This window comes from Dendrobates tinctorius, unplaced genomic scaffold (genome assembly GCF_039654945.1).
Source record: "Dendrobates tinctorius isolate UK_male_01 unplaced genomic scaffold, ASM3965494v1 ptg000320l, whole genome shotgun sequence".
Taxonomy (NCBI): Eukaryota; Metazoa; Chordata; class Amphibia; order Anura; family Dendrobatidae; genus Dendrobates; species Dendrobates tinctorius.
In genome coordinates this window covers 1,031,392-1,045,577 of record NW_027361987.1, presented here as the reverse complement: position 1 = coordinate 1,045,577, position 14,186 = coordinate 1,031,392, and the positions used below count along the sequence as shown (strand labels likewise).

The following is a 14,186-nucleotide window of genomic DNA, read 5'->3' as shown; positions in this document are numbered from 1 at the left end:
TTAGGGGTAGTAGTCCGGCGGCTCTGACTGACGGTATGATGTGGGATATTAGGGGTAGAAGTCCGGTGGCTCTGGCTGACGGTATGATGTCCGATATTAGGGGTAGTAGTCCGGTGGCTCTGGCTGACGGTATGATGTGCGATATTAGGGGTAGTAGTCCGGCGGCTCTGACTGACGGGATGATGAGGGATATTAGGAGTAGAAGTCCGGTGGCTCTGGCTGACGGTATGATGTCCGATATTAGGGGTAGTAGTCCGGTGGCTCTGGCTGACGGTATGATGTGCGATATTAGGGGTAGTAGTCCGGCGGCTCTGACTGACGGGATGATGTGGGATATTAGGGGTAGTAGTCCGGTGGCTCTGGCTGATGGGATAATGTGGGATATTAGGGGTAGTAGTCCGGTGGCTCTGACTGACGAGATGATGTGGGATATTAGGGGTAGTAGTCCGGTGGCTCTGACTGACGGGATGATGTGGGATATTAGGGGTAGTAGTCCGGTGGCTGTGGCTGACGAGATGATGTGGGATATTAGGGGTAGTAGTCTGGTGGCTCTGGCTGACGGGATGATGAGGGATATTAGGGGTAGTAGTCCGGTAGCTCTGGCTGACGGGATGATGAGGGATATTAGGGGTAGTAGTCCGGTGGCTCTGGCTGATTAGGGGTAGTAGTCCGGTGGCTCTGGCTGACGAGATTATGTGGGAAATTAGGGGTAGTAGTCCGGTGGCTCTGGCTGACGGGATGATGTGGGATATTAGGGGTAGTAGTCCGGTGGCTCTGGCTGACGGGATGATGTGGGATATTAGGGGTAGTAGTCTGGTGGCTCTGGCTGACGGGATGATGTGGGATATTAGTGGTAGTAGTCCGGTAGCTCTGGCTGACGGGATGATGAGGGATATTAGGGGTAGTAGTCCGGTGGCTCTGGCTGACGAGATGATGTGGGATATTAGGGGTAGTAGTCTGGTGGCTCTGGCTGACGGGATGATGTGGGATATTAGGGGTAGTAGTGCGGTGGCTCTGGCTGACGAGATTATGTGGGAAATTAGGGGTAGTAGTCCGGTGGCTCTGGCTGACGGGATGATGTGGGATATTAGGGGTAGTAGTCCGGTGGCTCTGGCTGACAAGATGATGTGGGATATTAGGGGTATTAGTCTGGTGGCTCTGGCTGACGGGATGATGTGGGATATTAGGGGTATTAGTCTGGTGGCTCTGGCTGACGAGATGATGTGGGATATTAGGGGTATTAGTCTGGTGGCTCTGGCTGACGGGATGATGAGGGATATTAGGGGTAGTAGTCCGGTGGCTCTGGCTGACGAGATTATGTGGGAAATTAGGGGTAGTAGTCCGGTGGCTCTGGCTGACGGGATGATGTGGGATATTAGGGGTAGTAGTCCGGTGGCTCTGGCTGACAAGATGATGTGGGATATTAGGGGTATTAGTCTGGTAGCTCTGGCTGACGGGATGATGAGGGATATTAGGGGTAGTAGTCCGGTGGCTCTGGCTGACGAGATTATGTGGGAAATTAGGGGTAGTAGTCCGGTGGCTCTGGCTGACGGGATGATGTGGGATATTAGGGGTAGTAGTCCGGTGGCTCTGGCTGACAAGATGATGTGGGATATTTGGGGTAGTAGTCCGGTGGCTCTGGCTGACGGGATGATGTGGGATATTACGGGTAGTAGTCCGGTATCTCTGGCTGATGGGATGATGTGGGATATTAGGGGTAGTAGTCCGGTGGCTCTGGCTGACGAGATGATGTGGGATATTAGGGGTATTAGTCCGGTGTCTCTGGCTGACGGGATGATGTGGGATATTAGGGGTAGTAGTCCGGTGGCTCTGGCTGACGGGATGATGTGGGATATTAGGGGTAGTAGTCCGGTGGCTCTGGCTGACGGGATGATGTGGGATATTAGGGGTAGTAGTCTGGTGGCTCTGGCTGATGGGATGATGTGGGATATTAGGGGTAGTAGTCCGGTGGCTCTGGCTGATGGGATGATGTGGGATATTAGGGGTACTTGTCCGGTGGCTCTGGCTGACGGGATGATGAGGGATATTAGTGGTAGTAGTCCGGTGGCTCTGGCTGACGGGATGCTGAGGGATATTAGGGGTAGTAGTCCGGTGGCTCTGGCTGACGGGATGATGTGGGATATTAGGGGTAGTAGTCTGGTAGCTCTGGCTGACGGGATAATGTGGGATATTAGGGGTAGTAGTCTGGTGGCTCTGGCTGATGGGATGATGTGGGATATTAGGGGTAGTAGTCCAGTGGCTCTGGCTGACGGGATGATAAGGGATATTAGTGGTAGTAGTCTGGTGGCTCTGGCTGATGGGATGATGTGGGATATTAGGGGTAGTAGTCTGGTGGCTCTGGCTGATGGGATGATGTGGGATATTAGGGGTAGTAGTCCGGTGGCTCTGACTGATGGGATGATGTGGGATATTAGGGGTAGTAGTCCGGTGGCTCTGGCTGACGGGATGATGTGGGATATTAGAGGTAGTAGTCCGGTGGCTCTGGCTGACGAGATGATGTGGGAAATTAGGGGTAGTAGTCTGGTGGCTCTGGCTGATGGGATGATGTGGGATATTAGTGGTAGTAGTCCGGTGGCTCTGGCTGATGGGATGATGTGGGATATTAGGGGTAATAGTCCGGTGGCTCTGGCTGATGGGATGATGTGGGATATTAGTGGTAGTAGTCCGGTGGCTCTGGCTGACGGTATGATGTGCGATATTAGGGGTAGTAGTCCGGCGGCTCTGACTGACGGGATGATGTGGGATATTAGGGGTAGTAGTCCGGTGGCTCTGGCTGATGGGATGATGTGGGATATTAGGGGTAGTAGTCCGGTGGCTCTGGCTGACGGGTTGATGTGGGATATTTGGGGTAGTAGTCCGGTGGCTCTGGCTGACGAGATGATGTGGGATATTAGGGGTAGTAGTCTGGTGGCTCTGGCTGACGGGATGATGTAGGATATTAGAGGTAGTAGTCCGGTGGCTCTGGCTGACGGGATGATGAGGGATATTAGGGGTAGTAGTCCGGTGGCTCTGGCTGACGGGATGATGAGGGATATTAGGGGTAGTAGTCTGGTGGCTCTGGCTGATGGGATGATGTGGGATATTAGGGGTAGTAGTCCGGTGGCTCTGGCTGATGGGATGATGTGGGATATTAGGGGTAGTAGTCTGGTGGCTCTGGCTGACGGGATAATGTGGGATATTAGGGGTAGTAGTCCGGTGGCTCTGGCTGATGGGATGATGTGGGATATTAGGGGGAGTAGTCTGGTGGCTCTGGCTGACGGGATAATGTGGGATATTAGGGGTAGTAGTCCGGTGGCTCTGGCTGATGGGATGATGTGGGATATTAGGGGTAGTAGTCTGGTGGCTCTGGCTGACGGGATGATGTGGGATATTAGGGGTAGTAGTCCGGTGGCTCTGGCTGATGGGATGATGTGGGATATTAGGGGTAGTAGTCCGGTGGCTCTGGCTGACGGGATGATGAGGGATATTAGGGGTAGTAGTCTGGTGGCTCTGGCTGACGGGATAATGTGGGATATTAGGGGTAGTAGTCCGGTGGCTCTGGCTGACTGGATGATGAGGGATATTAGGGGTAGTAGTCTGGTGGCTCTGGCTGATGGGATGATGTGGGATATTAGGGGTAGTAGTCCGGTGGCTCTGGCTGACGGGATAATGTGGGATATTAGGGGTAGTAGTCCGGTGGCTCTGGCTGATGGGATGATGTGGGATATTAGGGGTAGTAGTCCGGTGGCTCTGGCTGACTGGATGATGTGGGATTTTAGGGGTAGTAGTCCGGTGGCTCTGGCTGACGGGATGATGAGGGATATTAGGGGTAGTAGTCTGGTGGCTCTGGCTGATGGGATGATGTGGGATATTAGGGGTAGTAGTCCGGTGGCTCTGGCTGATGGGATGATGAGGGATATTAGGGGTAGTAGTCTGGTGGCTCTGGCTGACGGGATAATGTGGGATATTAGGGGTAGTAGTCCGGTGGCTCTGGCTGATGGGATGATGTGGGATATTAGGGGTAGTAGTCCGGTGGTTCTGGCTGACTGGATGATGTGGGATATTAGGGGTAGTAGTCCGGTGGCTCTGGCTGACGGGATGATGAGGGATATTAGTGGTAGTAGTCTGGTGGCTCTGGCTGATGGGATGATGTGGGATATTAGTGGTAGTAGTCCGGTGGCTCTGGCTGATGGTATGATGTGGGATATTAGGGGTAGTAGTCCGGTGGCTCTGGCTGACGGGATGATGAGGGATATTAGGGGTAGTAGTCCGGTGGCTCTGGCTGACGGGATGATGAGGGATATTAGGGGTAGTAGTCCGGTGGCTCTGGCTGACGGGATGATGTGGGATATTAGGGGTAGTAGTCCGGTGGCTCTGGCTGACGGGATGATGAGGGATATTAGGGGTAGTAGTCCGGTGGCTCTGGCTGACGGGATGTTGTGGGATATTAGTGGTAGTAGTCCGGTGGCTCTGGCTGATGGGATGATGTGGGATATTAGGGGTAGTAGTCCGGTGGCTCTGGCTGACGGGATGATGTGGGATATTAGGGGTAGTAGTCCGGTGGCTCTGGCTGACGGGATGATGTGGGATATTAGGGGTAGTAGTCTGGTGGCTCTGGCTGACGGGATGATGTGGGATATTAGGGGTAGTAGTCCGGTGGCTCTGGCTGACGGGATGATGTGGGATATTAGGGGTAGTAGTCCGGTGGCTCTGGCTGACGGGATGATGAGGGATATTAGGGGTAGTAGTCCGGTGGCTCTGGCTGATGGGATGATGTGGGATATTAGGGGTAGTAGTCCGGTGGCTCTGGCTGACGGGATGATGAGGGATATTAGGGGTAGTAGTCTGGTGGCTCTGGCTGATAGGATGATGTGGGATATTAGTGGTAGTAGTTCGGTGGCTCTGGCTGATGGGATGATGTGGGATATTAGGGGTAGTAGTCCGGTGGCTCTGGCTGACGGGATGATGAGGGATATTAGGGGTAGTAGTCCGGTGGCTCTGGCTGAAGGGATGATGTGGGATATTAGGGGTAGTATTTCGGTGGCTCTGGCTGACGGGATGATGTGGGATATTAGGGGTAGTAGTCCGGTGGCTCTGGCTGATGGGATGATGTGGGATATTAGGGGTAGAAGTCCGGTGGCTCTGGCTGACGGGATGATATGGGATATTAGGGGTAGTAGTCCGGTGGCTCTGGCTGATGGGATGATGTGGGATATTAGGGGTAGTATTTCGGTGGCTCTGGCTGACGGGATGATGTGGGATATTAGGGGTAGTAGTCCGGTGGCTCTGGCTGACAGGATGATGTGGGATATTAGGGGTAGTAGTCTGGTGGCTCTGGCTGACGGGATGATGTGGGATATTAGGGGAAGTAGTCCGGTGGCTCTGATGGGATGATGTGGGATATTAGGGGTAGTAGTACGGTGGCTCTGGCTGACGGGTTGATGTGAGATATTTGGGGTAGTAGTCCGGTGGCTCTGGCTGATGGGATGATGTGGGATATTAGGGGGAGTAGTCCGGTGGCTCTGGCTGACGGGATGATGTGGGATATTAGTGGTAGTAGTCTGGTGGCTCTGGCTGACGGGATGATGTGGGATATTAGGGGTAGTAGTCCGGTGGCTCTGGCTGATGGGATGATGTGGGATATTAGGGGTAGTAGCCCGGTGGCTCTGGCTGATGAGATGATGTGGGATATTAGGTGTAGTAGTCCGGTGGCTCTGGCTGACAGGATGATGTGGGATATTAGGGGTAGTAGTCCGGTGGCTCTGGCTGACGGGATGATGTGAGATATTAGGGTTAGTAGTCCGGTGGCTCTGGTTGAGGGGATGATGTGGGATATTAGTGGTAGTAGTCTGGTGGCTCTGGCTGACGGGATGATGTGGGATATTAGGGGTAGTAGTCCGGTGGCTCTGGCTGATGGGATGATGTGGGATATTAGGGGTAGTAGCCCGGTGGCTCTGGCTGATGAGATGATGTGGGATATTAGGTGTAGTAGTCCGGTGGCTCTGGCTGACAGGATGATGTGGGATATTAGGGGTAGTAGTCCGGTGGCTCTGGCTGACGGGATGATGTGAGATATTAGGGTTAGTAGTCCGGTGGCTCTGGTTGAGGGGATGATGTGGGATATTAGGGGTTAGGATTAGATACGCAGCTCAGCAGTCAGTATCACACAGGATAGGATTAGATACACAGCTCAGCAGTCAGTATCACACAGGATAGGATTAGATACACGGCTCAGCAGTCAGTATCACATAGGAAGGGATTAGATACACAGCTCAGCAGTCAGTATCACACAGGATAGGATTAGATACAGAGCTCAACAGTCAGTATCACACAGGAGAGGATTAGACACATGGCTCAGCAGTCAGTATCACACAGGATAGGATTAGATACACAGCTCAGCAGTCAGTATCACACAGGAGAGGATTAGATACACAGCTCAGCAGTCAGTATCACACAGGATAGGATTAGATACACGGCTCAGCAGTCAGTATCACACAGGAGAGGATTAGATACACAGCTCAGCAGTCAGTATCACACAGGATAGGATTAGACACACGGCTCAGCAGACAGTATCACACAGGATAGGATTAGATGCACGGCTCAGCACAGTATCACACAGGATAGGATTAGATGCACAGCTCAGCAGTCAGTATCACACAGAATAGGATTAGACACACGGCTCAGCAGACAGTATCACACAGGATAGGATTAGATACACGGCTCAGCAGTCAGTATCACACAGGATAGGATTAGATGCACGGCTCAGCACACAGTATCACACAGGATAGGATTAGATGCACGGCTCAGCACACAGTATCACACAGGAGAGGATTAGATACACGGCTCAGCAGTCAGTATCACACAGGATAGGATTAGATGCATGGCTCAGCACACAGTATCACACAGGATAGGATTAGATACACGGCTCAGCAGTCAGTATCACACAGGATAGGATTAGATACACGGCTCTGCAGTCAGTATCACACAGGAGAGGATTAGATACATGGCTCAGCAGTCAGTATCACACAAGATAGGATTAGACACATGGCTCAGCAGTCAGTATCACACAGGATAGGATTAGATACACAGCTCAGCAGTCAGTATCACACAGGATAGGATTAGATACACGGCTCAGCAGTCAGTATCACACAGGATAGGATTAGATACACAGCTCAGCAGTCAGTATCACATAGGATTAGATACACGGCTCAGCAGTCAGTATCACACAGGATAGGATTAGATGCACGGTTTTTATGTGTAATATAATCATTATAATTTGTTATAACTAACCACAGTTGGTTACTATGCCCGGGCAGCGCCGCGCTCTTCAGCTAGTACTCAATAAATATGGTGCACTTAATCTCATTTGCACCTTTAGGCTGTGCCCACGTTGCGTTTTTGAAGTGTTGTTGCCGGATCAGACACTTCACAAACACTTAAAATAAGCATCCCGTTCATTTTAATGCATTTTGGCCTTTTTGTGCCAATTGATGCATTTTTTTCCGCATAGGAAACGCTTAGCGGCTAAAAACGCAGCATGCACATTATTTTCCACATAAGTCCGCGTTTTTAGCCATTTCCTGAGTCCAGAAGACGCGCGGAAAAAACTGCATCAAAAACGTGCGTTTTCTGGGAAGGAGTCCAGTTTTGTGTCAGGTTTTAAATGCTAATGTGGGCACACAGCCTAATACTGACACTGTCTTAGGATACATGTTACTGTATGATGGCACTTCTGCACACAGCCACGAGATGGCGCTACATTTGACATTTGCATGAATTTTTATATCTACACATGATTTACACAAATTATATTTTCTTGTGGTAACGCTATACTATTTACCATTAGAAGCTGAGTATTTCTGTAATTGTATGTATACTGTACATGATTGATCACCACTTCTGTCTCTGTAAAAACAATCCCCTTTCTGACATTGGGTGTAAATGTACTTCCTCCCTTTGATGTGGGCTCCGGCGGTGAGCCGACATCTTTTCCGGCACATGTCAGCTGTTTTGAACAGCTGCCATTTGCCCCTAACAGCCTCTGACAGCGGCACTTCCAGCAAGATTTCCGGAAATCCCGCCCATCGGTGACCCCATCACATGATCATGGGTCACCGATGGGTTGGCATGACAACCAGAGGTCTCCAGCAGACCTCTATGCTTGTCACTGCTGGAATGCTATGAGCGCCGCCCGCTAGCCAAAACCACATGGATCAGAGATCGTCCGGCTGAACTCCTGCTCTACTTTTAACATGTTCAAAACGCTACTCAGACAATGCAGGGTGAGGGTAAGACAGTGTGGGCAATGCTTTACTGTACAACAAAACAAGCAGATAACACATAGAACAGTCCCAGGAAAATACCCAAGATGGGGCACATTACAGAGTCTCATGCTTCTGCTGACTCGCTGCGATAATGGCAGCTGTGACTTCAGATCTTCCAGGGTCGCTACTCCACCTGTGGCACACACAGAGAGGAGGTAATGACAAGCGTAGGGAGATGACAGTCCATACAAGGCCAGTTGATCCGAGGATCACAACCTGGCTTTATCTTCCAGGGTCAACTACTCCACCTGTGGCACGCACACAGAGACGAGGTAACAACAAGTGTAGGAAGATGACAGTCCACTGAGTCCATACAAGGTGCAAAGCCACTTGATCTAAAGATCACAATCTGGCTTCTCCGAACATATCCATGGTTCAGTGATGGTGAATGGAGCAGATCTGTATTCTTCCAACCGAGGCTGAAAACCCCTAGGTTGTTTCCCATAGAATGATAGATCCGTGTCCCTTGTGATGATGTTGTGGCTGCTGTCCTGTCTCTTGTCCTTTGGATGTATAGATGTCTTGGCAGAATCTCTCTGGCTGTTTCTCTCTCAGTCTCTTTATACAGAGGCATTTAACCTATTTTTAGACTTAAAAAGTGTCCCTCATTCAGTATTTACATAAAGGGTAAGAATGGAGATGAGATTATTGCATTACTTGATTATTTAAGCTATTTGCATAGTTTTTCCCTCTCTGCTTTATAAGTCAACAAACTGGCTCCATAACACAAGGCATAATTAGCATATCAGCAAACATCACTAGTGATCAAGGATAAGCGCACAATAAAAGTCAATATTACCGGCTTACACAAGCAAAAGTCTGTTTTGTTGACCAACCAGAAATCAACACTTAAATTTAAAGCCAACATACAGATAACATTCTATTATTCTTCATTTGCTAAAAAATAGTCATCTGGTTAATTAAGATACAATGCTGTATGTCTTCACAATGCCAAAAGTAAAAAAGTTTTTAAAAATATTAAAAGAATATAAAAGTTCAAATCACCCCCCTTTCAAAATAAAACAATTAAAAAAATCAAACATACACATATTTGTTATAGCGGCGTTCAGAATCGCCCGACCTATCACTATAAAAAAGAATTAACCCGATCGCTAAATGGCGTAATGAGAAAAAATGTCAAAACCCCAGAATTACTTTTCTTGGTCACAACAACATTAAAATTCAGTAAAGGACGACCAAAAGATCGTATCTGCACCAAAATGGTATCCATTAAAAAATTCAGCTTGACATGAAAAATAAGCCTTCACCCAACCCGAGATCATGAAAAATGGAGAAGCGATGGATATCGGAAAATGGCGCAATTCTTTCATACTTTACCTAATAAAGAGGAGTTATTTTTACTGATACAGTGGGTATGGAAAGTATTCAGACCCCTTTACATTTTTCACTCTTTGTTTCATTGCAGCCATTTGGTAAATTCAAAATCATATTACCTATTCCTGACACTGGAGTGGCTTATAAACTTCCAAAGTATCGCTTGAATATAGGTCAATATTAAATAGTCTCTTGATGAGTCGCCTTTGGTGAGGACGATGAAACCCATACAAATGAAACGCTTGGAGAGTGAGTGTGTATAAGTCACCTCACCCTATATACTGAGATGTGGGGTACATGTTTTTTCTATTAGTCACCTTCTGACTAATCTTCAAGGGGTGAATTATGGGTATAGCTTTATATTTGGAATTAATAAGATGTAGTTTTATCCTTTTGTCAGCAAACATGAGGAATGACAAGAGACAACCCATTTAAGAAGATTCAATTTTGGTTAAAACTATTCCAACATTATGAATATAAAAAAAGTCTTCTCCCCTATGTGACCTCTCTGATGTTTATTAACAGTTGATTTCCAAGTAAAATATTTCCCACATTAAGAAAATGAAAATGGCTTCTCCTCTGTGTGACTGCTCTGATGGCGATCAAGAAGCGCTTTCTGGTTAAAAAATTTCCCACATTAACAGGAAAAAGGCTTCTCCTCTGTGTGGGTTCTCTGGTGCTGAACATAATTTGATTTCCTGCTAAAACATTTCCCACATTCTGAACATGAAAAAGGCTTCTCTCCTGTGTGAGTTCTTTGGTGTTCATCAAGATTACCTTTCTGGTTAAAACATTTCCCACATTCTAAACATGAAAAAGGCTTCTCCCCTGTGTGGATTCTCTGGTGCTTAACACAATCTGATTTACTGTTAAAACATTTCCCACATTCTAAACATGAAAAAGGCTTCTCTCCTGTGTGAGTTCTATGGTGTTCATCAAGACTCCCTTTCTGGTTAAAACATTTCCCACATTCTAAACATGAAAAAGGCTTCTCCCCTGTGTGGATTCTCTGGTGCTTAACACAATCTGATTTACTGTTAAAACATTTCCCACATTCTAAACATGAAAAAGGCTTCTCCCCTGTGTGAGTTCTCTGGTGCTTAACACAATCTGATTTCCTGCTAAAACATTTCCCACATTCTGAACATGAAAAAGGCTTCTCCCCTGTGTGAGTTCTATGGTGTTTATCCAGACTCCCTTTCTGGTTAAAACATTTCCCACATTCTAAACATGAAAAAGGCTTCTCTCCTGTGTGGATTCTCTGGTGCGTAACACAATCTGATTTATTGTTAAAACATTTCCCACATTCTAAACATGAAAAAGGCTTTTCTCCTGTGTGGATTTTCTGGTGCTTAACACAAGCTGATTTACTGATAAAACATTTCCCACATTCTGAACATGAAACAGGCTTCTCCCCTGTGTGAGTTCTATGGTGTTTATCCAGACTCCCTTTCTGGTTAAAACATTTCCCACATTCTGAACAGGAAAAAGGCTTCTCCCCTGTGTGAGTTCTCTGGTGCTTAACACAAACTGATTTATTGATAAAACATTTCCCACATTCTGAACATGAAAAAGGCTTCTCTCCTGTGTGAGTTCTCTGGTGCGTAACACAATCTGATTTAATGTTAAAACATTTCCCACATTCTGAACAGGAAAAAGGCTTCTCTCCTGTGTGAGTTCTTTGGTGGGTTACAAAATATGATTTATGTGCAAAACATTTCCCACATTCTGAACAGGAAAACGGCTTCTCCCCTGTGTGAGTTCTCTGGTGCTTAACACAAACTGATTTATTGATAAAACATTTCCCACATTCTGAACAGGAAAAAGGCTTCTCTCCTGTGTGAGTTCTTTGGTGGGTTACAAAATATGATTTATGTGCAAAACATTTCCCACATTCTGAACAGGAAAAAGGCTTCTCCCCTGTGTGAGTTCTTTGGTGGGTAACAAAATGTGATTTATGTGCAAAACATTTCCCACATTCTAAACATGAAAAAGGCTTCTTCTCTCCTGTGTGGATTCTCTGGTGCTTAACACAAGCTGATTTATTGATAAAACATTTCCCACATTCTGAACATGAAACAGGCTTCTCCCCTGTGTGAGTTCTATGGTGTTCATCAAGACTCCCTTTACGATTAAAACATTTCCCACATTCTGAACATGAAAAAGGCTTCTCCCCTGTGTGAATTCTCTGGTGGTTAACAAAATGTGATTTCCATGTAAAATATTTACCACATTCTGAACATGAAAATGACTTCTTTGCTTTAGGAGCAGTTTGTTTTGTAATGTCTCTTTTGTGACTTTGGTTTCCCTTAGTAGTCAGTAATGAATCAGAAGATGGGACCTGTTTCATAGGATCAGATGACAGATCTTTGCTGTGAATGGATGATGATGTGTCTGGAGTAACGGCATTCACTTCAGTTGTATCTTGTAGGATCTCAAGATCATCAGATTTAAAAATTGAAGATGTCAGCTGTCCCTCTGATCTCCTTGTACAGTCATCTAACATAAAAAGCAATTTTTTTAAATAAAATATCCTTGAGTTTTATATTTTTCAACACTTCTACTTAAAAAATGGCAAGCAATGTAAAAAAATTTATTTACCAAGACAATGACAGTTCACAGTCTAATTGAAAACCTTGTTGGATGAACCAGTAGCGTGCGGTGTTCAACTGTTTATTCATTCTGCCTCCCAAATCTTCTTTAATAATAAATGCGCTAAGCAGCTTCCGGGTTGTAACAACTTCCGTCCAGTTGTAACTGGTGACATCACAGCACACCTCTTGCCATGTTAACCCTCAACACACCACTCCTCCTCAACACACACTCCTCTCACCTTTCACCATCTCCACTCACGTCCACTCACTTTTTCACTCCACATACGACCCTTTCTCTCACTCCGTCTCTCATACTCACGCCGTCATCGCCGCTGCTCCACGATCCCCGACATCATCTTCCGCCGGCACCATCCTGGATCCAGACGTCGTCCACGCCGGCGACATGTTCTTGCGGCGACGCCATCTTGAGTATCGCGAAATCCCGCAATCCAGACAGATTTATTATTACCTCTCAGTGTCTTCGGGACAGCAGTGGTTTTATCTTTAAATTGGATTAATTTGTAATTTAATCTTTTCTAGATGTTTCTTGGCTTCGGATAGTGTTTGAGAATGATTTGGTACAATATTTGTGGTATGTCCTGATGAAGGGGTCACCTGAACCCCCCAAACACGTAGAACCACGTTAACACCTCTACAATTTCTGGAATTCTTCTTGCGGCAGAGCGGGGATGATCCTTCCTTCCAATCTAAGTATATAAGCACTGACAGTGTAGCAGGCATAGCCCGATGGGACTTGTAGTACACACAGCCCCGCAGACCGCCCAATGACCCCCGCACAGCCCCGACATATGCCTAATGACCCCCGCACAGCCCGGCAGACCGCCCAATGACCCCCCCCACACACACACAGGCCCATACACGCACACAGTCACCACCCACACACATACACAAGCACACAGTCACCGCCCACACACCGCCCACACTCTGCCCCCACTCTTCCCCCCTCCCGATCTGCAACGTTTCATCCACAGCAAAAACGCAGATCTTTTTTAGATCTGCGGTTTTGCTCCGGATATGCCCGACTTAATGCAAGTCAATGGGTGCAGAAACGCTGCAGATCCGCACAAAGAATTGACATGAACCCGCAGCGTTTCCACGCAGATTTTTCTGCAGCATGTGCACAGCGCTTTTCAATTTATTCACTTTCATGGTACTGTACAACGCAGCTTATTCTGCTGCGCACCCGCAGGGCCAAATCTACTGCAGAATCCGCAACGTGTGCACACACCCTTAGCATGCCTGTACTTAGCAATATTATAGTGAGAAGAACCCACTTAATTTGCGGTGTCTCCTGGAACACAATCTGGGCACTATGTGCTGGGTAATAAAATGGCAAATGTGTAATTTTCACTCTCCAACATCCACTGTGTGTTAATTTCCGGAAAGTGGCTGTGGAGTCAAAATATTCACTCCTCCTAAGGATTATAACCCTCAGTGAATTAATTAATAACATGGAATCACTTTATGGGGATTTCTACTATTCTGGTTTTCTGTTATTTAGTCATATTAGGGCTTCTGCATATGGTGTGTCCAATCTCATCTGGGATCTGTTCCTGCTGTCCAGCTGGAGTAATCTGCTCCCTACTTCAGCCAATTGGAAAGTACCACACCCTACTAAAGCGCAAAGCACATGGCCGGAATCTGCCAGATACAGCGCTGTTCTCCTCTGGTTCAGTCCTCTGTGCTCAACTTGTGGCTTGTGTATTTATCCCCTGCTGTGACCGTGGCCCGTTTACTGACTACTCTTGTGTCTTCTGATTCTGTATTCTGTCCTTCTGGTTCTGACCCAGCTACCTGACTATTCTTCTTGCCATCTAACTCCACAGAATAGCAGGTAACACCATGGTCCAAGCCTAGGGGTCCCTGTGTAAGTCCAGATCCATGTAATGGTGTTAAAGGGCGATGAGCAAGG

The 14,186-nt window shown here is 47.3% G+C and overlaps 1 protein-coding gene across 1 annotated transcript; it reads right to left on the bottom strand.

Moving 5' to 3' along the window:
- Window positions 1-9,890: 9,890 nt before the first annotated feature.
- Window positions 9,891-13,038, bottom strand: LOC141073935 (uncharacterized). The gene has a single exon (XM_073561468.1). It carries the CDS (start codon window positions 12,163-12,165, stop codon window positions 10,297-10,299), a length of 1,869 nt encoding a protein of 622 aa, XP_073417569.1. The 5' UTR covers window positions 12,166-13,038; the 3' UTR covers window positions 9,891-10,296.
- Between the last annotated feature and the right edge of the window lie 1,148 nt (window positions 13,039-14,186).

Excerpts from the sequence above, each read along its gene's own strand:
- LOC141073935 (XM_073561468.1), bottom strand. The coding sequence starts at position 12,165 with ATGTTAGATGACTGTACAAGGAGATCAGAGGGACAGCTGACATCTTCA.